Source organism: Pogoniulus pusillus, chromosome 7, assembly GCF_015220805.1.
Source record: "Pogoniulus pusillus isolate bPogPus1 chromosome 7, bPogPus1.pri, whole genome shotgun sequence".
Lineage (NCBI taxonomy): Eukaryota > Metazoa > Chordata > Aves > Piciformes > Lybiidae > Pogoniulus > Pogoniulus pusillus.
The window spans coordinates 17,710,736-17,735,051 of NC_087270.1; the positions used below are offsets into that span (position 1 = coordinate 17,710,736).

The 24,316-nt window shown below is 41.0% G+C and overlaps 1 protein-coding gene across 1 annotated transcript; it reads right to left on the minus strand.

The window, feature by feature from the left end:
• Positions 1 to 1,392: 1,392 nt before the first annotated feature.
• Positions 1,393 to 24,089, minus strand: TMX4 (thioredoxin related transmembrane protein 4). Its single transcript, XM_064146103.1, has 8 exons — positions 23,887 to 24,089; positions 15,449 to 15,564; positions 12,353 to 12,398; positions 11,179 to 11,307; positions 9,265 to 9,310; positions 7,086 to 7,187; positions 4,048 to 4,111; positions 1,393 to 2,760 (listed from the first exon to the last, which is right to left on the minus strand). The coding sequence occupies exons 1-8, from the start codon at positions 24,072 to 24,074 to the stop codon at positions 2,474 to 2,476; spliced, it is 978 nt and encodes a 325-aa protein (XP_064002173.1). The 5' UTR covers positions 24,075 to 24,089; the 3' UTR covers positions 1,393 to 2,473.
• Between the last annotated feature and the right edge of the window lie 227 nt (positions 24,090 to 24,316).

Here is a 24,316-nt window from a genome sequence, read left to right on the forward strand (position 1 = left end):
TGTTGTTCTGTTGCTGGTTGCCTGGGAGAAGAGGCCACCCCCCCCCACCTGGCTACAATGTCCCTTCAGGTAGTTGTAGACAGCAATGAGGTCACCCCTGAGCCTCCTCCAGGCTAAACAACCCCAGCTCCCTCAGCCTGTCCTCATAGGGTTTGTGTTCCAGGCCTTTCACCAGCTTGTTCACCCTTCTCTGGACACATTCCAGTATCTGAACATCTCTCTTGAGTGGAGGAGCCCAGAATTGGACACAGTACTCAAGGTGTGGCCCGACCAGTGTGGAGTACAAGGGAAGAATAACCTCCCTTGTTCTACTGGCCACACTGTTCCTGATGCAGGCCAGGATGCCATTGGCTCTCTTGGCCACCTGGGAGGCAGCAGACTTCCCAAAGATATGAATCCAGCCCGTCTATCAGACTTTTCACTCTCTTCAGAAGCAAGTCGCCTAGCACAATGACCCTCCTTTTATTCTTAACTGAAGAGGTTTTGGTTCAAGGTCTAGACAGACTGAACCTCAGCAACTCCTTCAACCTGGGTGATCCATCACCCTTGTCACTATCTGCTTCCCTTTGCAGAGCAGCGTATCTGTTTTGCAAAGGTAGTGGGAAGGTGCAATAGTTACTGGGGGGTCAAGCCTGCAGTGCCTGTTCTGCTGGGCAGGACCTTGCTGCCATTGCCCACTATCTTGAGTCACTTCATTCAGTAAGGGGACAAGAAGACTAGGAGCTCTCCATAACATCGTCTCTGTTTGCTTTTTGGGGTTCTTCCACAGGGGGCAGGATGCAACTCAAGACTATCTCTTCCTCACATTTCCTGATGGTCCTCAACCTGCTTGCCTTCTCTTGGAATTCCATCACTAGCAGAAGGAAGTCCTCACTCTGAGCACATCTTTGACAGATGAATTCACTGCTCCCATATAACACTGGTGTTAGGAGTGGGGCACACTCTGTGACCCAACACCTGGGTGGCAGCATGGTCCCACTAGAACTCCATCTGTGAAGCTGCATCAGACCTGGCAAGTGCAGGACTCAGGGATGTCAAGGCCTTCCGCAGGGTGGACACCATGTTTCCCTGGTAAAGCTGGGCAAGCTTTAGCACCTTCCTTGCATGTCTTTCTGAATGACATCACACATCCTGCAGACTCGCTCGGTGGTCTCTGCGCTCTTTCAGGGCTTTCTACAAGGGTGTGGGGACTGTGCCCTTGGACAGGGAACAGCCACATCTCCTCAGCCTGTCCTGTGAGAACTGCTGGCTCCTGCTGACTGCTTCCATAGTGTTTCCATACTAAGGGAAAACCACAGGAAACGTCCTGAACACTGAGATCTCTCTCTGCTTCTGACGCGACCAGTTCCAAAGCAGCTTCTCTTGGCAGCTTAAGTCTCTAACCACACTTAATTCTGTCTGTCAAAAAAGACACACGTTTATCTTGACAACAGTAGCGAGATGAAAAAGCTTCTCCCCACTACATACCCATGCCACTCACATCTCCTAACATGCTGATTCTAGTGTCAAGAAGTTAAAAAAAGATCAAGGGTAAAACCTTATGTACCTCATCAGTTAGCATTACTAAAGCAGTTTGAGTTCTGCCAAAAGCATGCCAAGTTGGAATGGCAGAATTGTGCTGCATGACAAGCTTGTATTGGCAAGAAAGATACGATTTACTGACTGCAAAATGAATAATTCTTGCTATGATCTCTTGAAGGGGTGGGGGTAAAAAACGTAATGCTTTAGCAAAAGCCCCTCAACCAAAATAATTTCCTTTTAACTTTTTAGAAGTTCAAATCTATTTCAAACATTCAGCTGCTGTTCTCTCAGCCTTAGGTTTTCAATTACTTCAACTCCTTGGGTCAAAAAACAGAGCTGAAAAGCTTGAACTGTACAGCACAGATCTGAATTACACAATGTGAAAAATCTGGGGATGTACTGAATGATGACCTTCCAAAGGAAAGTTTAACAAAAATGAAAGGTGCTTCAGTTGAAAGTCATAAAAAAACAAACCCAGACACTACATTTTCCATAGAGGACTAGTAAGGTGCCTTCTTTTGCTACTGTATCGCTTACCTGGTGCTGCTGTGGCATTTGGAAACAATAAATACTCAGATGGAAAAGTGACAGCTCTGCCAAGCTACTCTAAAGACTGAAAAGTCCTGATCTTGCTTAGGTCAATACTTAGAGGAACACAAGCAGAGATGACCATTTTACAGCTGGTGAACTGAAACCCATTACCTTCTTCTCTCAGAAGACTTCAAACAGATAAGACAGACTTCTTTTGATTGTCGTGGCTAAAGTTATACAACACACAGTGTATGTGCCTCTAAAACAAAGTATGCAAATATCAGCTTGAAAAACAGAGCCGCCTGCTGACAGCGCAGAGGTTTTGTGTAAACACAAATGACAAATCAAGTGTAAGCTTCAGCTTCAGACCCAGGTCTGATACTTCTTTGGTCCAAGTGTACAAAACGCATCATTGAAAAAACTATAGTCCATTATCAGCCCCATGACTTTTACGCTGTCTTACTGAGCTTTCAGTCTCTGAATCAGCTAAAGGTTGTTCACTTAAGTCTTCCATTTCTTCTTCCCCTGATTCTTTTCCAAGTGCTAAATCCTCCTCTGACTCGTCAGCACTTGAATTTACTGCATCTTCTCCATCTGAGAGATCTTTTACATCTGGAGTCTCTTCCGCATCCTCTGCGGAAAGCTCCGCAGCCTCCTCTGGTTCTTCTAATGCTGCATTCTCCATGTTATCCTTTGCAATTGCTTCTTCTAAATAAAAGAAGAGTTTCAAATACTGAAGTTAGACTGAATCTCAGAACAGTCTTTCAAAGTTGCATCACCACATACATATTCTGAAATAATCACAAACGCTGTAATTGAAAACTTGTGTGGGACTGCATTTTCCTTGTTTTTCACTTATTGCAAATAAATCTTCTTTAGTATTATTCCTCTATTTTAATTTGGCCTTCCTGCATATCTGGCATAGATAGCTTCCATTTTGTTCCATCAAGTTATGCTCTAAAGACAGATCAATTCCACTTGGCTCCTTGAAGAACTATAACTATCCAACGAATCAGTGGGAAAGTGATAGGCTACTGGCAAATTGCTGTTGAGTCAACCAGCCAACTGGACAAGCATAATGCACAAGCAGGTGTAGCTGCTGTTCTCCTTTGATAGCAGTAAGCATCTAAGATTCTGAAGATGGTGATTTTGCACACTTAGGAAGTCTAGATTTGGCTAAAATTTTATTGGCTGGTGTCACAGAGGCATCTTCACCTTCACCAGCAAGTCAACACACATCAATGTGCACAACTCAAAATAGGCACATTTTTTAATTACAGTGAAGTTGTGACTCCAGTTCACAGTACAAACATGCCAATAGGTGTTCTGTGGTGTAAAGTGCACCTAGTTCTGACAAGAGACTTTATTTCCTTTGCAAGTTTTTGTCTCCCATGTTCACCAGTAGCAGAATGCTATTCAGAAGTCCCCTTGCTAAGGATAAGGAAGATGTATGCTTTCTTCTTTTATTTGAAGGAGATATAACATTTGCCCCTGTACCCCACGCCTGCAGTCTCTAGATTCATTGGATTCCTTCTACCTTCTTCTTTCCTGGTCAAATATTATGCAGACAATTTTACAGGATCCAAATGTTGCAGTTCCTAATGTAATATACAGAGTGCACATCAGGATGTGGAAGTGTCCTGCCAAAGCAAATGCCTTTCTACAGTTAAGCAACAGGTCTTGTGAATATGCACCCACAGACAATACACATCCTCCAGTATGTTTCTCTGAGATTCTCATGTTGAATGCATTTAGCATCTTCGCAGCTCTGGAAGCTACAACAAATTACTGCTGGTTTGGGGGTTTTGGGCTACTTTGCTAACCTCCAGGAAGATGCTTTGACAACAATATTTTAGAGCCCAACATCAATCTTTGTCAGATTACTGACAAATCTAGATTACTGGCTCACATCTAAGTTCTTAACAGTGTATTGCCCTCCCTCCTGCAAGTTCACGTTTAAACCTATATTACTCCACACACTTAAGGAGTTCTTACCAGATGTTTCAGCTTTGTATGTTGACTTGGGTGGGCAAAGGCAGTCTGAAATCAACACCAGTATCTGTGTAAAAAGACATAGACATTTATTGGCAAATCATCCCAGGAGTTCCTGCACTATTAAATATTTTCCTACTAATCCTTTTAAGATAGACAGTAAAATTTACGAAAATTACATTATCTTGCTTAGAGATAAGAGCTAAATAAAACTATGGGAATAAAAGTGTGTTCTCACAGTACACCAACCAATGTCTCTGCCTTCTACTACAAACTTTTTTGCCTCCTACTTCCCTAAATTTATTGAGTACTGAAACTGCTTGCATCTCAAGAGGGACCCAGAAGACAGTTGTGGATTTGTTTCTTTAAAGCTTCTGTACTGTCTTAGTCAATAATTTCTGTATTTCAGGCTCTCCAGTGAAGATCGTGTACTTGTACCTTCTGTGCCTGTTATTTAAGGCAGCCTAGAACATATACAATCAAAATGCAAGGAAGATACTTGTGTTCATTGTCACATACCACAAAGAACACACAATTAAGAGTGGGGCAGATGATGCCATGCTAAAGTGCATTTCAATCACTGAAAAGCTTTTAGAAAAAGCCGAGAGACTAATTTCACATTTTTTCAGCTTTTTCAATCAGGAGTTGTTTTGAAGTGAGGGAAGGGTTCTAAATCACCACATTCATTTGTTCCTAGTTACGCTGACTTGATTTCCACTCATTTGGACTTGAAAACTACCATCTAGAAAGAACACATTTGCTTAAATTGCAATCTCAAGCACAAATCCACACTGGGTGACAAATGGCTGAGAGCAGCTCTGAGGAAAAGGACCTGGGGGGTCTGGGTTAATGAAAAGCTCAACATGAGCCAGCAGTGCTCATGTGCAGCTCAGACAGCAACCGTGTCCTGGGCTGCATCAAGAGAAGCGTTGCCAGCAGGGCAAGGGAGGCAATTCTTCCCCTTTACTCTGCTCTTGTCAGACCCTACCTGGAGTACTGTGTACAGTTTTGGAGCCCACAACACAAGAAGGACATCAAACTGTTGGAGCAAGACCAGAGGAGGGCCACGAAGATGATCAGAGGGCTGGAGCACCTCTCCTATGAGGACAGGTGACAGGAGTTGGGGCTCTTCAGCCTGGAGAAGAAAAGGCTTCAAGGAGAACTTGTACTAGCCTTCCAGTATCTGAAGGGGGCCTACAGGAAGGCTGTGGAGGGACTATTTACAAGGCCTTGTAGTGACAGGATGAGGGGTAATGGGTATAAACTGGAAGAGGAGAGATTCAAGCTAGATATTAGGAAAGGGTTCTTTCCAGTGAGGGTGGTGAGACACTGGAACAAGTTGCCCAGGGAGGTTGTGGATACTCCCTCCCTGGAGGTGCTCAAGGCCAGGTTGGATAAGGCCTTGAGTGACCTGTCTAGTGTGAGGCATCCCTGCCTATGGCAGGGGGTTGGAACTGGATGAGCTTTGAGGTCCTTTCCAACCTGAACCACTCTATGATTTCTGTGAAAGACATTCACTCATAGATATCCATTCTGTATGTGTTAAGCATAAAAAAGCATAGTTTAGCCTGAATAGACATATGCAGCTTTGAAATCACTTCCCTGTACTACTGAGAAATACACTCAGGCAACTTTCATTTCACTAACATTAATATTTGGGATGAAGGACAGAGATGCAAACAGCTTTTACACTTCCAACACAGAATAGCAATTCAGCAGCTCATTAAAGCTGTTATCAGCATAATATTATGTTTCAAGTGGTTTTTGCAGTTGCAGGACATGCTTATGGACCAAGCAACCAGTCTGAAAGAAATTCTGTGCCCATCTCTTTTTCCAGCTCAGTTTCTCCTTTTAGATTCATATTTGAGAGGCCACAGAGACAAATTTGTTCCTATATTTTAAGAGGAATCAATCCCAGTAACACAGGTAAAGAAACTTTGAATTGTTTCCACTGATGAAAAATCAGAGGGCCCAGGTTACAGTCCTTAGCATTCACAGTTAGCCAACAGGTTTGTCTGAGTAGCCTTCCTGTGTCTTAGAGACAGATACACAAATGCACTAGCTCCAGTTACAGAATCAAAGAAAGAATTAAGTCTGGAATAATTAGTATTATTTATTATTATTCTGAGATAATTAAGTCCAGCTAATAACCTAACACCTTGACCTACTAACAAAAGGGTTCAGATTTTTCAAATACTAATGAGACTTGAAATAAAAGATCATGGGGAAGAAATAAGTGAAGTCAGATTTTATCAAACCAAGCTGTAACCACAAAGCTATGTCCTGGAATAGAATAACTGATTAACCCCCCAAATCTTCAAAGCCTTTAAAAAGATATTTTAGTCCTTTCATTTTGGGTAACATGCAGCAGCATACTTATATTGCTAACTCCCACAACTACAGTCCCACTTCATCTAATAAAAATCTCTCCCATAAAACCTGTTTTTTTTTCCAAAAATTGGAGTCTTTACATAATTCCAACCACATATAATCAATCTATAAATACAGAAGTCTTAGCTAAAAAGGCTAATATAAAAATCACTTGTTCAGGCTTGTTTAGCCCACCCCCTAAACTGAATGATGAATTTCACAAAAAGGTTAATTCAAGTGAACCGGTCTCAACCTTTACCAGAAGTAGGTAACAACAGTACAGAGTGAATTTGCAGTACTGAATACTTAAGACTTCTAATAGGAGAGAATAGATTATTTCATTGAAAAGGACATACAACAATCACCCAGTTGAGCTGCTTGGCCAAGTTAAAATTAAGGGAATTTTCCAAATGCCTCTTAAACACTAACAGGCCTGGGGCACTGACCACCACTCTAAGAAGCCTGTTGCAATGTTTGACCACTGTCTCGGTACAGAAACGCTCCCCAATGTCCAGTAAGAAACTCCCTTGTACTACCTTGGAACCATTCCTACATGTCTTATAATCAAATACCAAGGACAAGAGATACAGCACTAAAATAAGGTACTCCAGTAAATCTTATGAGCAAAAGTTCCAGGTAACTGAGAAAAATAAAGTAATAAGCTTCCTTACCAAAGCCAGGAACAGGCTAATCAATAAGGTAGCCAAGATGAAGATTGTATAAGAAATCCAAACGTGAATTCCAAGAGTGCCAGTGAGGTAGTTGTGAATTTGCTGGAAAGGAAGAGATGACATTTAAATGACATATTGTAATTCTTTTGCTACCATTAAATCTTGGTTTTCTTTACCAAGCTGTTCATGTTAAAAGGCTTAAGTAGAGAATGCACACTTCCTTCTCTCTAAGCTAATCGGCATTGGAAATGCCACATGTCATCTTACTGCAGATAAATCAAAGAGGAAACCTTGAAGTATATGGGAAAGTATCACAACGTTCTTGAGCCTTACATTCTGTTAGAAAGTAGCAACTGTTAGAAACAGACTGTTGCGTTAGATGAAGCCATGGCATGAAGCTGTGCGTTTGCTGGTGTGGCCTAACTTGTAAGCAGGAGATCCAGTATGCCATCCCAAAAAAGGCAGTCACAGCATCAACAGAAGCTGATTATGTAAAAGGTAACGTCAAATTTAAGCATTTCAGAACCAAAAAAAGTAACCCAGTCAGGTTAAAAGTAAGCATCCTTTTACACCCATTTCATGAGCACACCAAGTGAAAAATAAGTAACCTTATGCAGAGCTTTATCCCCAGAATTAAATGTGGGAAACAAAGTGGTGCATGCTTAAAAGTTGCACAACACCAAAACACATACTTAAGCCTGGGAATTCAATCTTTAACTGCAATTAGACTATTTAGTTCTCACCCAGGCTCTTTGTTTTTTTAAAGGGGCCATCCTTTATAAGCAGAAACCACACAAGTCATTTCACTTACAAATTTAAGGAAAATAATCCAAAACCAATATTAAGGTTTCTCTGAAACTGAAGTCTGTCACTCAAATGTACAAATTCAAGTGACTGAACCAAGCATTACAATGAGTCAGATATTCTGGTAGGAAGTAAACTGTGATAACAGATCTCTTGTAAGAGTATATACATTAGAAAACAAACTATAATCAACATTTACATGTTTGTTGTTGTTTGTTTTTTTAAATTTCAGTATCTACAAAAAAAAGGAACTTGTAATGTCAGAACAGCTTCCAACATATTTTTATGCTTATGCAAGGACAGGACAGTGCAGCAAGGAGAGTGAGGAAGCATACAGCTGAAACAGTCATCAAAGCAGAAAGCAAATTAGAGGAGGTTCCTTCCCAGACCATTTAATCTCTCATGGAGGAAACTACAGAGAGAGATCATTACACCACAATCATGGAAGAGACATGCCAAAAGGCTATAAAACATTAATACTATCCAGTGAAAGAATCAAAGATAGCTTGCACAGGAAACCTAACAATAGAAAGCTTTGTTTGATTCTGAGTTAATTAAATGCTCACAGGAAACAATGCAAACTTTGTTCAAACTCTCTGCTACATTTCTTTTTTGTAGCATATTACAAATATCAAGACCTTTTGCTACAATCAAATACAGTCTCAATCTTGGCCACACTTGAAGATCTTAATAAAGGGCTTGTTTCCTGAGCAAGACTGGAAAGGCCTGAAAATTCTCAGTATTTGCAAACTACAGGAAAATAACAAGTAAAACAGCGATAGGTCCCAAACAAAAGTCAGTGGACAGTAAGCATTTCTCCTTTACTTCTGAAATTGCTGCCCAAATTTACATCCCTATCTGAATGGTATGGACAGTTTGGAGTCCAGATACAGAAACTGTTAATAAAAAACATAAGCACATTATCCTCTCTTCTGATGTATAATAGACTAGATGCAAGCACACTCCAAGAGCGTGACTTACAACTCTGAAAATAAACTTGGATATAATCTGTAGGAACACTATTAAGTGAAAGAGAGAACGTGGTAGATACTAAATGTATTCTTGACGTTTATAACCATTTTTGCAGCAGCTTTCAAGCAACAACTTTATCTGGTTAACACACTTTAAGAGAACATTTTAAATACATCAAGATAAGAGTAGTAAGTATGCTCAGTATCAATGCTAATCTTTATGTCAAAAATGGCAGTTTGTTTGTAATCTGTTAATCCTACAAAAATTTATCATGCAATGAAAGGAAAAAATAACTCTTCATAAGAGGATAATCAAAGTACTCAATTAGGCTTTGACTTCTAAACAGACTGTTCTTCTAAGCATAAATAGACAGTACAGAAAAAACTACCACACAGTTACTTACTCTGATCCATCTGGAGAAGTGAAATAGCCCTGCCATGCCATGCATCCTAGAAAAACGTAGAAACATAAGGCATAGGTTCTAAGATGGAGAGGAGCTGAGATATGCAGCAAACTGTGCACAAACCAGAAAAAGACTCTACAGACTTTGAGTACTATGCGGGCCCTAGCAATTGTCAAAGGAGGCTACTTCAAATATTCACTGGATCTTTGATGTGAGTTTACATGTAACAGCTCCCGCCATAATGAAACAGGGGCTACTCACATCTTTGGTTCATCCTTCAAGTGATGCAAGCATTCTACACTATTTCAAAGCAAATCCAATGCTCTGAAAACAGATTCTGATATACTGAGCAAGTAATACACTGTTTCCAAAGGAGGGCACATTTCCTGGCAAACAATTAGAGAAGAGATCCTTAAAGCTGAAGGATGGCCATCCCAAATATCATGAAATAATAATCTAGGTGGACATGCATTTGATTCCAATACTCAGCAGATATTGAAGCTGACGTGTACGTAACGCTCAGTGGTAGTACTTTCTTTCCTCTATGTATTTTCAAAGAACATGTAAACAGATTTTAGCAGACACAAACAAAAGAAATTAAACTGCTTTTCAAGGTAAGACACAGTAAAGTAGGCTGTCAATACAGATTGCAAGGCCATTGCAAGGCCTTAGCAAGGCCTTTGACACCATCTCCCATGACATTTTAGTGAGCAAGCTGAGGAAGTGTGGGACAGAAGAGCAGAGTGAGGTGGATTAGGAACTGGTTACAAGATAAGAGTTCAGAGGGTGGTGATCAATGGTGCCAGGTCCAGCTGGAGAGCTGTGACTAGTGGTGTCCCCCAGGGATCAGTGCTGGGGCCAGTCCTGTTCAGCATCTTCATCAATGACACTGATGAGGGCACAGAGTGTCTGCTCAGCAAGTTTGCTGACGACACCAAGCTGGGAGGCTTGGCTGATACAGCCGAAGGCTGTGCAGCCATCCAGAGAGATCTGGACAGACTGAAGAGCTGGGCACAGAGGAACCAGATGAAGTTCAACAAGGACAAGTGCAGAGTCCTGCATCTGGGGAGGAATAATAAACTCCACCAGTACAAGCTGGGTGGTGATCTGCTGGAAAGCAATCCTGTGGAGAGGGACCTGGGGGTCCTGGTGGGTAACAAGTTAACCATGGCACAGCAATGTGCCCTTGTGGCCAAGGCCAATGGGATCCTGGGGTGTACTAGGAAGAGTGTGTCCAGCAGACCAAGGGAGGTTCTCCTCCCCCTCTACTCTGTCCTGGTGAGACCTCATCTTGAATACTGTGTTCGGTTTTGGGCTAACCCAGTTTAAGAGGGACAGGGATTTGCTGGAGAGAGTCCAGTGGAGTGCTACGAGAATGATTAGGGGACTGGAGGGCATGGCTTATGAGGAGAGGCTGAGAGACTTGGGACTTTTTAGTCTGGAGAAGAGAAGACTTAGAGGGGAATTTGACAAACGTTTCTAAGTATCTGAGGGCTGGCCATGAGGGGGAGGACAGGCTCTTCTCACTTGCTCCCTGTGATAGGACAAGGAGCAATGGGTGTAAATTGCAACAAAAGAGATTCCTCCTCAACACAAAGGGGAACTTCTTTACTGGAAGAGCACTGGAACAGGCTCCCCAGAGAGGTTGTGGAGTCTCCTTCTATGAAGACTTTCACAGCCTGTCTGGATGTGTTCCTCTGTGATCTGCGTTAGATAGTATTGTCCTGCTCTGGCAGGGGAGTTGGATTCGATGATCTCCTTGGGTCCCTTTCAACCCCCAACATCCTGTGATCCTGTGATTTCTTCTGCAAAGCCAACACATCTAAGAAATAGAGGCTTTTTGTCTTTAAGCTGTCAATACAGCACCCTTAATGAATGAAAAGGCACTTCTTGTTAATAAAAACAAAACATTACATTATAGAAGATGGAGACTTCCATCCTGCAATAGGCTCCACAAGTTCCCATTTTCTCTCTAGAACATAACTTTCGAGATCTTCCAATGTCCGTGAGCCTCGGTACCGGCGAAATATTCCATCATGTGCGCTAAGAAAATGAAATTAAGAAGTAGCAGTTAAAAAAAGGAAAGCATCAATATAGATAGGCCTTAAACTGGATCTATGGTAAAAAGCAGAACCAACACAACCCCTCCAGGAACATTACAGATTTGACTTGCTCAGGGAGTGGAACACCTAAGCATTCTCAGCATTTTGAAACTGTAATTTATGATGATGGTCTCAGCTTCCAAACAGCATGAGTTTTTGGTTTTGATTTAAAATGCTCTTTTTCTTAAACACCACTTGCACTACAGCAAATCCAAAGCATACGAGGTTAACAACCAAGCCATTTCTTCGCCATAGCTCAGAATTAAAACCATGCATATGTGTGTGTATCTATCTATATAATGCATGACTCACAATACCACAACTTAATGTAAGTGTTCAATATTTCAAGTATGGTATCTTCTTATGAAAGAAAAGGTGTAGCAAACATCTTATCCATTTTTAAGAGTAACAGGGAAATTTAAAGTCACTACAAAGGAAAAGCCTCAGATGAGGACATCATCTAAAGTTTCAACAGCAACCTGAACTGGAACCAGAAGTCACTATGCCTCCAGTGTCCACCAGCTTTCAGAGTTCAACAGTGATATTGAGTCAGTAGATGAAGAACTCTAAACAGAACCAATTCAACAAGTAGTGGAAAATTTCTGTACTGTTTTACATGTGACCTATGCAGTTATTCAAATGAGAAATTTTAGTCACAACTTCTGAAAGGTCAAGTGAGTGTTCAGGTTTTTAGAAGACAAACTCACACCAGCTTTCATAAATGCTACTAAATATTATTTCTACACTAAATAATACATAAATTTTATCTAGGTACAAAACTGTTTGTAGGAGAGCCTTCCACCCTAAATTAAACACACATACTCACATTCACTAAGTACACTGAGTTCCTAAGAGATGCTTTAGAGACTGACAACAAATAAATAAGCCAGTTGTTCATTACATCTTTTATGCCACTGTTCAAATAGGACAAGAACAAAAAGAGTATGTTCTGAAACACATACTTTTTTCTAGCATGACATACTCACTGGTAAATTGTAGGAAGTATTGTGACAAAGAAACGACCGCTCAAGCCTAGAAAAGGAAGGAAAACAACAAACATGTGAAATAGTTAAGCAAACCTGAATTTCTCAACATGCTGATTTATCTATAAATACCTAGACCTTTATTTGTAGACTGGAGAGCAGCAGACTGCACAGCTTTTAATATTGTTTTGTAAATACAGGTTAACAGTTTGTCTTCAGAAATGCTACAAACATTAACAGACACTAAATACTACTGACAAATTAAGGAAAGAAGATGTCCTTAAAGAATGTCTATTGCAAGATTCATTTTTCTACATGTATTCCTCTCATCAATATTTGCATACAGACAAAGTTTCTGACTGGACCAAGCAATGTACGCTTCAAGAGTCTGACTGGAATTGATCCCCATACTGAAAGTTAGTGTCAGGCAAACTGAAAAAAAAAACAGGTAGGTTAAACTTCTTTTAACCCACCTAGGTTAGGTTGCCTATCCTAGATCAAGTACTCATGCTCTTGAAATACAAAATATAAAATCTGTATCCTAAATGCACCTAAGCATCCCCAAAACTTTAATTCAAGGTTTGCTGCTTATCTAAGACACCTCTTTAAAGCAGTAAAAACAGATGCAAGCCAGCTACAATAAACAGCAAATTGGTTTGGTGCGTAATACAAATGTGGAGTAGTCAGTAGTTTAAATGTGAAATATAGTTAAGCATCTGTCTTTGTTTGCAAATCAATAAGTGACATCCATCCATTATGAAGTCAACAACTAATCAAGAATAAGGAAAAAAACAAACAACTTCAGCATTCACACACACCACAACTCCTCAAAAACAACTCTAACAAACAAAAAACCCCAAAGAATATAGATATCATCTAAAAATAAAGCTGTTTTCACCAAACAAGTACTCAAAGATTACAGAAGATCAGAAGTTATTTTTAATCACAGGTAGGTGTTGTGATTAGGAACTTAAGAAAGGCACCACAGCTATACAGGTCCCAGAAGAGCTGCCATTACTTGCTGCTGTAATACTGAGTGTTTCAATAGAAAGAGATAAGGAAAGATTAAGTACTTTAAGACTAGTTCATGAAGAGACTGAAACATGCTGCAAATCCATTAAGGCTCTGGCAGATTTATTCTTCAGGCATCTGCTGTAATTAAGCACCATGAATGCTGCTTTCTCCTGCAGGGTTTGTAAGTGCAATTTTATGCAGCTCTGCACTCATCTAGTGATTTTCCCCTAATTTAATGCATTTTGACCACTTTCACTTTCATGAAAGGGTTACATAACCAAAGCTAATTAACATACCATTGTGCAAGTGAAAACAGCAGCTACAGCACTTAAGTACACTAACTGAAAGGAAGAATAAAGCATAAGCCTATAATAAAAATACTTTGATAACTCAGAAAGATTCCAAAAGGAGATCTAATACCTTCAAAATTACATCAGCAGCAAAGGTTAAAATTGTAATAAATATTTGTTTTCCAGTTTTAGTATTAATTAATTTTAAAAGTGGCTACAGTTTTCAGGCTCTGTGCTTCACTGAGTATTGCAGATGCACTATGCATGCTTAGGTACAAATTCATCACTTGGATTCAGTCCTTTGACTAGCAGAAATCAGACATCCTCAGAGGTCAAGAATCTCAGCAACATTAGAAAGTTGAATATTTAAGGAGTTTATAGCTAAAAGTTACATCTATAGGGCCTTAAGAATTTGGCATCACACAGCAGTAAGAAAAACTCAGACTCAAAACAGTATAAAGCACCTGATCCCTTCTGGTCCCAGTACTTCCATTCAAGTCCTTTGATAGGAAGAATAGTTCAAGATCTCAAGTATCTTATTTTCACAGTCTTACATCCGCAAGTGCATTTCCCAGTTACAGTCACATCCAAATGCCACTTTCAAGATTGAAACCCTTTTACCTGAACACTGCATAATGAAAATAATCTTTGTCTAAGAGAATAAGACAAAGGATTACAACAGATCCCCATTTGCAGTTTTAACTCTGCAGTAACCACTACTTTGTTAATGTCCAGAAACTGACTTTATGCAATGAAATCTAAATAATCAAACTCATCTGTTTAATAAACTGTCATAGTAGAGATGCTAAAGGACAGTTTCACATCAACAGCTTTTCTGGCATCAGACTTCTTATATATTTCTAATCTTCAAACAAGAGGTTAGCCTACACAACTTCTAGAAGAGCTGACAATGCTCTGAGACCAAAGTCTAAGTAATTTCCCTGATGTTAACCTGATAAAGCTAACTTGTTCAGCATGTTTTTAAATAAGAAAATGAATGTTTTTCACACTTTATAAGGGGGGGAAATTAAAACATATCAGTAAAGTTTAGTCTTTTTATTTTAGTAACATCTCCTCCTAACTCTCAGTCTGATACTGCTGATAAAATCTTTCATTCTCTCAAAGCCAACACAAGCATAAAGCATTCCCAAGTGATGCAGGGGTTTAAACAATATTGGTACTGCTTACACAAACACATTCAGAACTTTGAAGGGAGGCACTAAAGGAATGAATAGATGGTATTCGTGCCTCTGTGAATACTTTGGAAACTTTCTGTAAACACATTTGCATACACAGATCACCAACAAAGCAATAATGCCTATACTTTAAATTAAGCACCACTACAGTTAAACAAGACAATAAAACAGCACCATGATGGAAAACAGTTAAGAACTCATTAAAGCAAGCTCACACAGTGGCAATTCTACCATACCCTGAATCTCTTGGTAACTGGAAGCTATAGAACTAGATTATTCTGCAGTTTGAAGGAGAGTAATGAGGCAGGAAACAACTGTCAGTGAAGTAGATTAAAATAGAGACTAAGCCGCTGTTAATAGTATATTAAGTCAAATCACTCTCACAACTTTCTAATCCTTCAAATTGAGTTTATGAACATAGGCTCACAGATATGAACTACATGGGGAAACAAAATGTGGATAAGGTTTTTTACTTAGAAACCTCTTCTTTGACTTGGATGGTATCACAGGTGCTCCAGTAAAACAACGTACACTTGCAGATACTAAGTGGAACTTACACTGAATAATTCCTTCTAATAAAAATCTCTTTCATACTATACCTGGTTCTTGAGTGACATCCACCTTTCCCACAGTGATAGCTAGACGTTCGCTTTCCTTTGCAAAACTTTCCCATGTCGATTCAATCTGTTTACAAGCTGGACACCAAGGAGCATAGCTAAAGGAGGGAAGACAAATTAAGTATATTAATATTCAAACAGTTGTAGACATGTTCAAATTTATTTACTGTACAGAGAAAATACAAACACATCAATCACACATGAAAAAAAACTTAACAGCTTTTCTTAAGTCTATGGCATAGGACAGTCAAGTAGCTTTGTATCAGTCCTTACATTGCTCCTCACATCATTAAAACAACAACAAATCTCCATAGACTGGAGTAAGTCAAATTTCTCAAAGGTAATTTCTCACAGAAGAGGTAGAATCAAGTTCACTCTGAGTGGTTTATGGTAGCTTTGAAACCTAAGCATTTTTTACAAGGATAACTTGTCATTTGGAAGTTAGAAGAGTTCAATATTAAAACATGTGTTGTATTTTACTGTACTAGAAACATATGGTTTTAAGTATGAAAACTAATACTGTGAAGTTTTGAATCAATAATTCCACATCAGAGTATCTGAAACCTGTACATAAATCCTATCCTGCCAAGAAACAGCCTCTCAATGTCTTCTATAAATATTCTGGAAGCAAGTCACACAGGCAGAGCTTCTTCCCATTGTGTTGCTGGCAAACAGAGGGCTTTTAGTTATAGTTATAGACACTTTTAAAAGGGTATATTTTATTACAGTAGCTTGACTGATAAGTAAGAAACTGTACACACCCATCAGATAACACTGCTGTTGTTGCTCTAAATTTAAAAGAGAGAAGTCAAACATTTCCTATATCCAGCTTCTCTGAACATAAACTCATGTAATGAGATGTTCAAGATTAATACATCCTTTAACCTAAGGTACTATCTGATTTTGAAACAAAAATTTGGCCCACGTTGACATTTACATTTGCATTTCACATTCATGAGCCTTTCTTCTAAATGAAATTAAGTGGAATATTCAATATATGTGGATAATAGTCAAAAGATTGTAAGCTTTTTCTTAAGCTCGAAGCAGCATTAAAATTTGCTCATATCATAGTCTGGCAGTGACAGAACATAATAATAACATGATGCTCTGAAATCCAGCTATGTCAACTGAATACTGGCACAATCAGGATCGAAACATTTGCTTTACATCCCTCAAATGACATGCTGAGTTTTTGACAGCAAGGAAACACATACACAAGAAAGAACTTGCAATCATTACCAGATTTTTCCAGGAGTTAGCACTGCTGATTACTTCAGCATTGCCAATTTCTGAAGCTTTGACATCTGCATTTGTTATACAGCATTTGAAGTACTAAGGAACTAAGGAGTGCCTCCTGGAAATAACAAAAACACTCCATTGCCAAAGCCTCGTCGTGCTTCCCTCCAAGTTTTAAAATGCCAAATGAGAAAATATAAGGGGAGGTAAGATACAAAACTAAAATACTTCACACTTGGGTCACCTTTATCAAAAATTTCAAAGAACATTTTGCCCTCCACAGATGTTAAAGTATCTCCTTTCAGTTTATTTTAATGCAAGCTTCTAATGAATGCATTAGAACCATGCCAAATATTTGTTTCTACAGCAGTCACAGTACAGAAAAGAAAGAAAAACAAAACCAACCAAACAAATCAACCCCCAACAAAAACAGAATCACAGAATCAGTAAGGTTAGGAAAGACCTCTATGATCACAAAGCCATCTCTCAAAATGCCATATTTATACATTATCAAAAACACTTCCAGGGTTGGTGACTCCACCACTTCCACAGGCAGTCTGTTCTAACGCTTCTTTCAGTAAAGAACTTTTTCCTAACCCTTCCCTAGCACAGTATGAGGCCATGTCCTCTTGTCATATCACTCCTTTCAGTTAGTTGTAGAAAGCAATGATGTATCCTCTTAGCCTCCTCTTCTCCAGATTAAACAACTCCAGTTACTTCAAATGCTTCTTGCAAGACATGTTCTCCAGACCCTTCACCAACTTCAATGCCCTTCTCTGGAATCACTCCAGCACCTCAATCTCCTACTTGTAGTGGAGGAGCCTAAAACTGAACATAGTACTCAAGGCACGGCCTCACCAGTGCCAGGTACAGGGGAACAATCATTCCCTACTCCTGCTGCAAACACTATTCCAAATATAGACCAGGATGCTGCCTGCCTTCTTGGCCACCTGAACGCACTGCTGGCTCATGTTCAGCTGGATGTAAACCAGCACCCTGAGGTCATTTTCTGACAGCCAACTTTCAAGTCACTCTCCCCCAAGCCTGTATCACTGCTTGGGGCTGCTGTGACCCAGCTGCTGAAAAGCAGACCCCTGTGTGTGCTGTGAAACCAGTCTTCATTACTTTTATCATGTTACAAGATCCGACACCAGATCACAAACCAGATGTAACCTCTTTTTTCTTACCATACTCTACAGACTGAGAAATAACTAGCACTTCATCAACACCACCAGATTCAGTGCTGTTGCTCCTCTAGTTTATCCCTTTGCACTAGGAGGTAACTTTAGCTGCCAACTTGTTTGCACTGTGCCCTATGCCCTAAAGTGTGCCAGGAAAACAGCACTTGGGTCTTTCCAATTAAAAAATTGAAGTCCACCAAAATTTAAATCAAGAATTGTGCAGCTGGTTAAGGAAAATAAGTTTTCAGTACTCTGTTGCACACTAAAAAGCATTTTACTGATCTCCATTATTTAAAAATTAGATTGACAACACCAGGTACTTACAAATGACACATTATTCACCACAAGCAGGTAACACACATGTCCTAATATACACAGCAAGGTGTCATCAGAGCACCTGCAATGCAGCAGTCTTATTAATGAAGTATCTGTCTTCCATAAACATCCACTGGATAGATTCAGTGTAAAAACTTTTTCAAAGTTTTTTCCAGCTCCTACTCTAATGTATTATGATACCAGAAGCTTCTGCAGAGGCCATAAAGAAAGCTATTCAAAGGCAATTTTTTAAGCTCTTAAGAAGTCAAAAGCAAAGTCTATGTTTATATCTGACCTAAAGAATAAATGACCTCAACTTCTAAATACCAGCAGATTCACTTAAGGCTGCAATAACAAAAATAAAGAAAAATAAATACTAAATAACATAATTGACTCCTTTTAGCTGGTTTTTCACTACCATTATGGGTAACTGTCAGCATTGACCAGATGTAACCTTTAATACCACTCTACTCTTTGCTTTGATGGCAATTTCACAAAGTTGAAAGAATCAAGGAAGAAACATTCAATATCTTTATTGATGATCTAGATGAGGGGATTGAGTCCAGCATCAGTAAGTTTGCAGATGACACCAAGCTAGGAGCAGGTGTGGATCTGTTGGAAGGTAGGAGAGCCCTGCAGAGGGACCTAGACAGGCTGGATGGGTGGGCAGAGGCCAATGGGATGACATTTAACAAGGCCAAGTGCAGGGTCCTACACTTTGGCCACAACAACCCCCAAGCAGTGCTACAGGCTGGGGACAGAGTGGCTGAAGAGAAGCCAGGCAGAGAGGGACCTGAGGTTACTGGTAGATAATAGGTTAAACATGAGCCAGCAGTGTGCCCAGCTAGCCAAGAGAGCCAATGGCCTGGATCAGGAACAGTGTGGCCAGGAGGACAAGGGAGGTTATTCTGGCCCTGTACTAAGCACTGGTCAGGCCACACCTTCAGTACTGTGTCCAATTCTGGGCTCCTCAATTCAAGAGAGATGTTGAAATGATGGAATGTGTACAGAGAAGGGTGATGAAACTGGTGAGGGGCCTGGAACACAAACCCTATGAGGAGAGGCTGGGGGAGCTGGGGTTGTTTAGCCTGGAGAAGAGGAGGCTCAGGGGTGAGACCTCACTGCTGTCTACAACTACCTAAAGGGAGGCTGTAGCCAGGTGGAGGTTGGTCTCTTCTCCCAGGCAACCAGCAACAGAACAAGGGGACACAGCCTCAAGTTGTGCCGGGGGAGGTATAGGCTGGATGTTAGGAGGAAGTTCTTGCCAGAGAGAGTGACTGGCATTGGAATGGGCTGCCCAGGGAGGTGGTGGAGTTGCAGTCCCTGGAGGTGTTCAATAAAAGACTGGCTGAGGCACTTAGTGCCATGGTCTAGTTGACTGGATAGGGCTGAGTGATAGATTGGACTGGATGATCTTGGAGGTCTCTTCCAACCTGGTTGATTCTATGAAAGGAAAGCCAGTCTATGGGAATGGGAAGATTTGCTGAAGAAAAAACATCGAAGCAGTCAAGATGGAAGTTTTCCCATTTACTCTACCATTTCTTGATTCAAGACACTCAACTTTCATAAGAAGTACTCCTTAAACCATGTTATTTGCTGGATTTCAGGTTGAGAGTACTATGAGAAATGCAAATGTTGAGATGGTACCAAGCAGAATAGTAAAAAATATCAGAATGAAATAATTATTACTTTTATTCCCTTATGTAGCCTGCCTTATTGCTACAGATGTCACAAATTGCCAAAAAAAAAAAAAAAAAAAAAAAAAAGAGAGTGCCTGGTGTCTTTGATTTGTTTATGTTTCTGGAGGTCTAGAGGCAGGAAAGGCAGCTTTCTAATTTCAAGGCTAAGCTTCAGAAGGCAATGACATGTTTCTTGCCTGCTTTTCAAGTGATCAGGTGGTAGCCAAAGATACAAAAGTTAGCCCCTATGATCTACAAAGACATATCACAGTAGTACATTCTCTGGAAGCTGACAAGAAGTTTCCTCTACTGTGCCAAAACCCCTCCAAAACAGACAGGCAAGTGCTTCCAATTCAAAAACAGTTCCTTCACAAAGGTTAAGTTGTTTTTTTTTTTCATTGCCAAAGCCCCATCTAGCTCCAAAGAACAAGTAAATGAGGTTTCTTTTCAGGGTTCTCCTGACAAGCTTCACTGCAATACCTCACATCCCAGACAGGCTTGTTGACTTCACAACACAATCAGGCACCATAAGAGGGAATTTGTTTCAGGGTGCAAGCTCAACCTTATAAATGCCTGTTCTGCTGTATTTACCTCAGTAACCTGACATGCATCTCATTTCTAAAAATACTTGAAGGAAAGGGGGAAATAATTGCATAACATCATGGTGCAGCACTAGAAGACAAGGAAATTGTTTTCTCCAAGCCAGTATTTCAAATGCACTGATTCTACAGCTCAATAATTAAATGCCTTTTAAACTTCCAAGAGCAAGATGAGAAGCATAGTAGGCTATATCACAATTATTCCACTCACTAGTTTCCAAAACAAGAAAAGAGTGAGAGTATCAAACCACCCCAACAACTTTATCTTTTGAGAAGTGTGCTTGTGAAATGGAAATTATTTTTAAAGCAGAAAGCAAATCTCTGAAAAATCATGTGAAACCTTCTAGAACTTGAGCAAATTAAATTCCATCATTCTAGACTGTTTCATTCCTTTCTATAATAGTAAAGCACCTGCTGCCAAGGATATTTCAGCTTCACAGGAACAGAGCAAAGAAAAACCTGGATACTAACAAATCAAAAAGCACTAAGAGACTGTATTCTCAAAAGTGACAGTAAATTCACAGTCTTCTTGAACTCTCAGTCTAAGTTACAGTAATTGTTAAATCATTTGTGAAATTATTCACAAGTTTATTTACAAAAAGTGTTTCAAGACAACTGTTTAGAAGCATTAAGCCATGTACCAAAACATTCAGCTACACTTTTACCATGATCTCTTGAAACGACAGACAAAAGCACTGGGGCAAGGACTACATCCATGTGATAGCCTGGCCCTCTAAATAGCAGGACCATGCTTAACTATAAATGACAATGAGAAAATAAAGTATGGGCTTGCACTACACATGTAATAAGTTAGTCTTGAAAACATGACTACTATTTACACTATTCTCCTGATTTTCACTTGGATAGAATTGACACAGAAAATCATAACGTTCATTTTCAGTACACATAGCACAGCTGAAACAAAAAGGAACAAAAACTTCTAGTATCTACTTGGGTTGGAACCCAAATAGAGATTTTTCCTAATGAGCAAGACAGGAGCATATAAAAAGTTTCATTTGTTATCAGAGGCATAAAGACATTTTTTGTGGGAATTTTTTGTTTGTATGTTTTAATCTACTTCAAAAAGAAAGGGATGTGAAATTAAGATCAATCAAACTTGGAACAAGTCATGTTTACAAATACAAAATGAACTTTTAAATGAACAGACCAGAAACTAGTTTTCTATAATCCTAACAGACACATTATTAAAGGAAAAAAAAAAAACAACCCTCATATTAAAGAATCATTATCTTGCAGCTACAGAGTAGAAATAAGCCAATAAGGAAACCTTTTAAAAAGGTTCATTCCAGCATCACACTCACAGCACTTCAGAGAGGACTCGTGTGTTGCAATAGTAACAGTAAGCAAAAAAAGTGTTGCAATTTCTTTAACAGACAAAGTTATCCAAAATATTTTTATCAATGAAGTGCAGCAGTGCTTCCAGTGCCTGCAATGTTGCCAGCTATGAAGAACCAAATATTCAGTCAGCCAAGTACACATACTCCAGCCAGGAAGGATGAAGCAAAAAACCCCTTTTCCTCAAGGGCATGCACAATTAAGTATTTCCTCTTAGAAATAGACACCTTTGGTTGCTTTAAATTTCCTTTTCCTCCTTAAGATTCACCAATTTGTGTATCAGTCAATAACTTCCATACAGCAGAATCATAGAATCAACCAGGTTGGAAGAGACCTCCAAGATTATCCAGTCCAACCTAGCACTCAGCCCTACCCAGTCAACTAGACCATGGCACTAAGTACCTCATCCAGGCTTTGTTTGAACACCTCCAGAGACTCCAACTCCACCACCTCCCTGGGCAGCCCATTCCAATGGCAAATCACTCTCTCTGGCAAGAACTTCCTCCTAACATCCAGCCTACACCTCCCCCAGCACAACTTGAGACTGTGTCCCCTTGTTCTGTTGGTGGATGCCTGGGAGAGGAGGCCAGCCTCCACCTCTACAACCTTCAGGTAGTTGTAGACAGCAATGAGGTCACCCCTGAGCCTCCTCTTCTTCAGGCTAAACAGCCCCAACTCCCTCAGTTCCACATAACTTCCACATAAGAAGACAAGGATGTCAGAATTTGAGAATTTAAAACAAATTTACTTTCTGTCACTCTTCCCCCAACTTTCAGAACACAAGAAACTAAAAAATACTCAAAATGGAACTTAAATCCTTAGACACAAGAGTGGGCATCCCTGGCTCTATCAAAGAGCTATTTCAGAGTTGTTCCCACCATTCACTAACAAAGGATCCTGAGCAGTACAGGCCACGGGGAAGTGAGATGAAGGCAACTCAAACCCAGCAGTGAAGGAAAACCTGAAGCTGATAGGTAAGTATTTATGAGGAAACATGGATTCTGATGTTGATGGGCAACACGGTCTTGTTTCAGGCTACCCAATGTGTTTCAAAGTGCTCAATCTCGAGCATTTCCACAGAAGAGTACCATACGTGCCACAAATATAGTTTCAAAGCTGTGCAGCACACATATCACATGAGCATAAAGCTGGCAAACTGTTTTTAACTGCTGCCTTAAAAAAATATAAAATCACCTCAAGTGCCTTTTCTGCCGTATAAATACAAGCCGGTGAGCTAGTCTCCAAGGTATCATGTGCACTTCAAAAGCTGTCTCATGTCACAAATGAAGCCAAGACATGCTACAGTTAGTTAGAAGCATTTAAAACCCCAGCCCAAAACAGACAAACTTCTCCAGCTATCGCTGGGATGAAGCACACACACAGCACTTTAATGAAATCTGATGAATCTCACTTTAACAAGAACTCCGGAGCAAGGTAAGTGAGGGCGTACCACGATATTATGTAACTCTTACCACATCGGGAACCTACTCTTGACAAATGTTACCTACCAAATTCAGCCTTCCGAGCTTACACAGAAATCAGTGACAGTTTGAAACGGGTAAGCAGCGCAAGGTACAGTGTCTGACGCTATACTCCCTAGCTGGTAGTTGTCCTGAAAAACACCGCTCAAAGGCTCACTTTAAATGCGCCCAACTTAACCCTGAGGCACTCGGGCGCTCGCTGCCTGCCTAGAGCTAGAACTCGGAGGAAAACGACCTTTTATCATCTCAAGTAAGACGACCGTGTGTGTACAGGCTCAAGACACATAACTCTTGGTAGAAGAGGGGATCATAAGCATTATGCGGTCTCCGCTCGGCCGCCTTCTCCCCTTCCACCTCCCCCTCGCCGCTTCCCGGGCCGGCCATTGCAGGGGCGGGGAAGGTGCGCGGCTGCCTGGGAAGGTCGGCACCGCCCGGCCTCTCTCCGGGGCAGGCGCTGGCCATGTCCGCTGCCGGGACAGGCTCGGAGCTGATGTGAGAGACGGGAAACCCACCACCGCCACCCCATCCCGGCACGTAGCCTCTGAGACGGGCGGGAAAGCGGCCGTTACTCACAACTCCAGCATCCACTGGCCCTGCAACACCAGACTCCAGTTGGAGCCGCCCAGCACTTGCACACGGCTCCGCGACTCGCCGGGGCTGCCTGCCCGGGAAAAGGAGGAAGAGGCGGCGTCGGGAAGCAAGACCAGCGCCAGAAGCAGAGCGGCCACGGTAGCGACAGGAGCCCAGCGGCCTGCCGCCATGTTCAACTCGCCCGCCCCAGGAAGTGAGGGCGCGAGCGGCCGCCGCGGGGGCGGGGCCTGCGCCCGGAGCCTTCGGGCTGGGCGGGAGCGTTCGGGCGCGAGCCCGGGGCGGCGGCTGCTGGCGGCTGTGGCGCGGCGCCGGGGGACAGGCCCCCTTGGCAAGGGCCCGCAGCGAGTCCCGCAGCGACTCCGCATCTCAGCGCTGCCCCGAGCAGGGCCGTAGGAGCACGCGGCGCCGGGGG

Excerpts from the sequence above, each read along its gene's own strand:
- TMX4 (XM_064146103.1), bottom strand. The coding sequence starts at position 24,074 with ATGGCGGCAGGCCGCTGGGCTCCTGTCGCTACCGTGGCCGCTCTGCTT. Across the intron at positions 15,565-23,886 it reads GGCCAGTGGATGCTGGAGTT|CTATGCTCCTTGGTGTCCAG; the intron begins GTGAGTAACGGC and ends TCCCTCCTTTAG. Across the intron at positions 11,308-12,352 it reads ATACTTCCTACAATTTACCA|CGCACATGATGGAATATTTC; the intron begins GTGAGTATGTCA and ends TCATTTTCTTAG.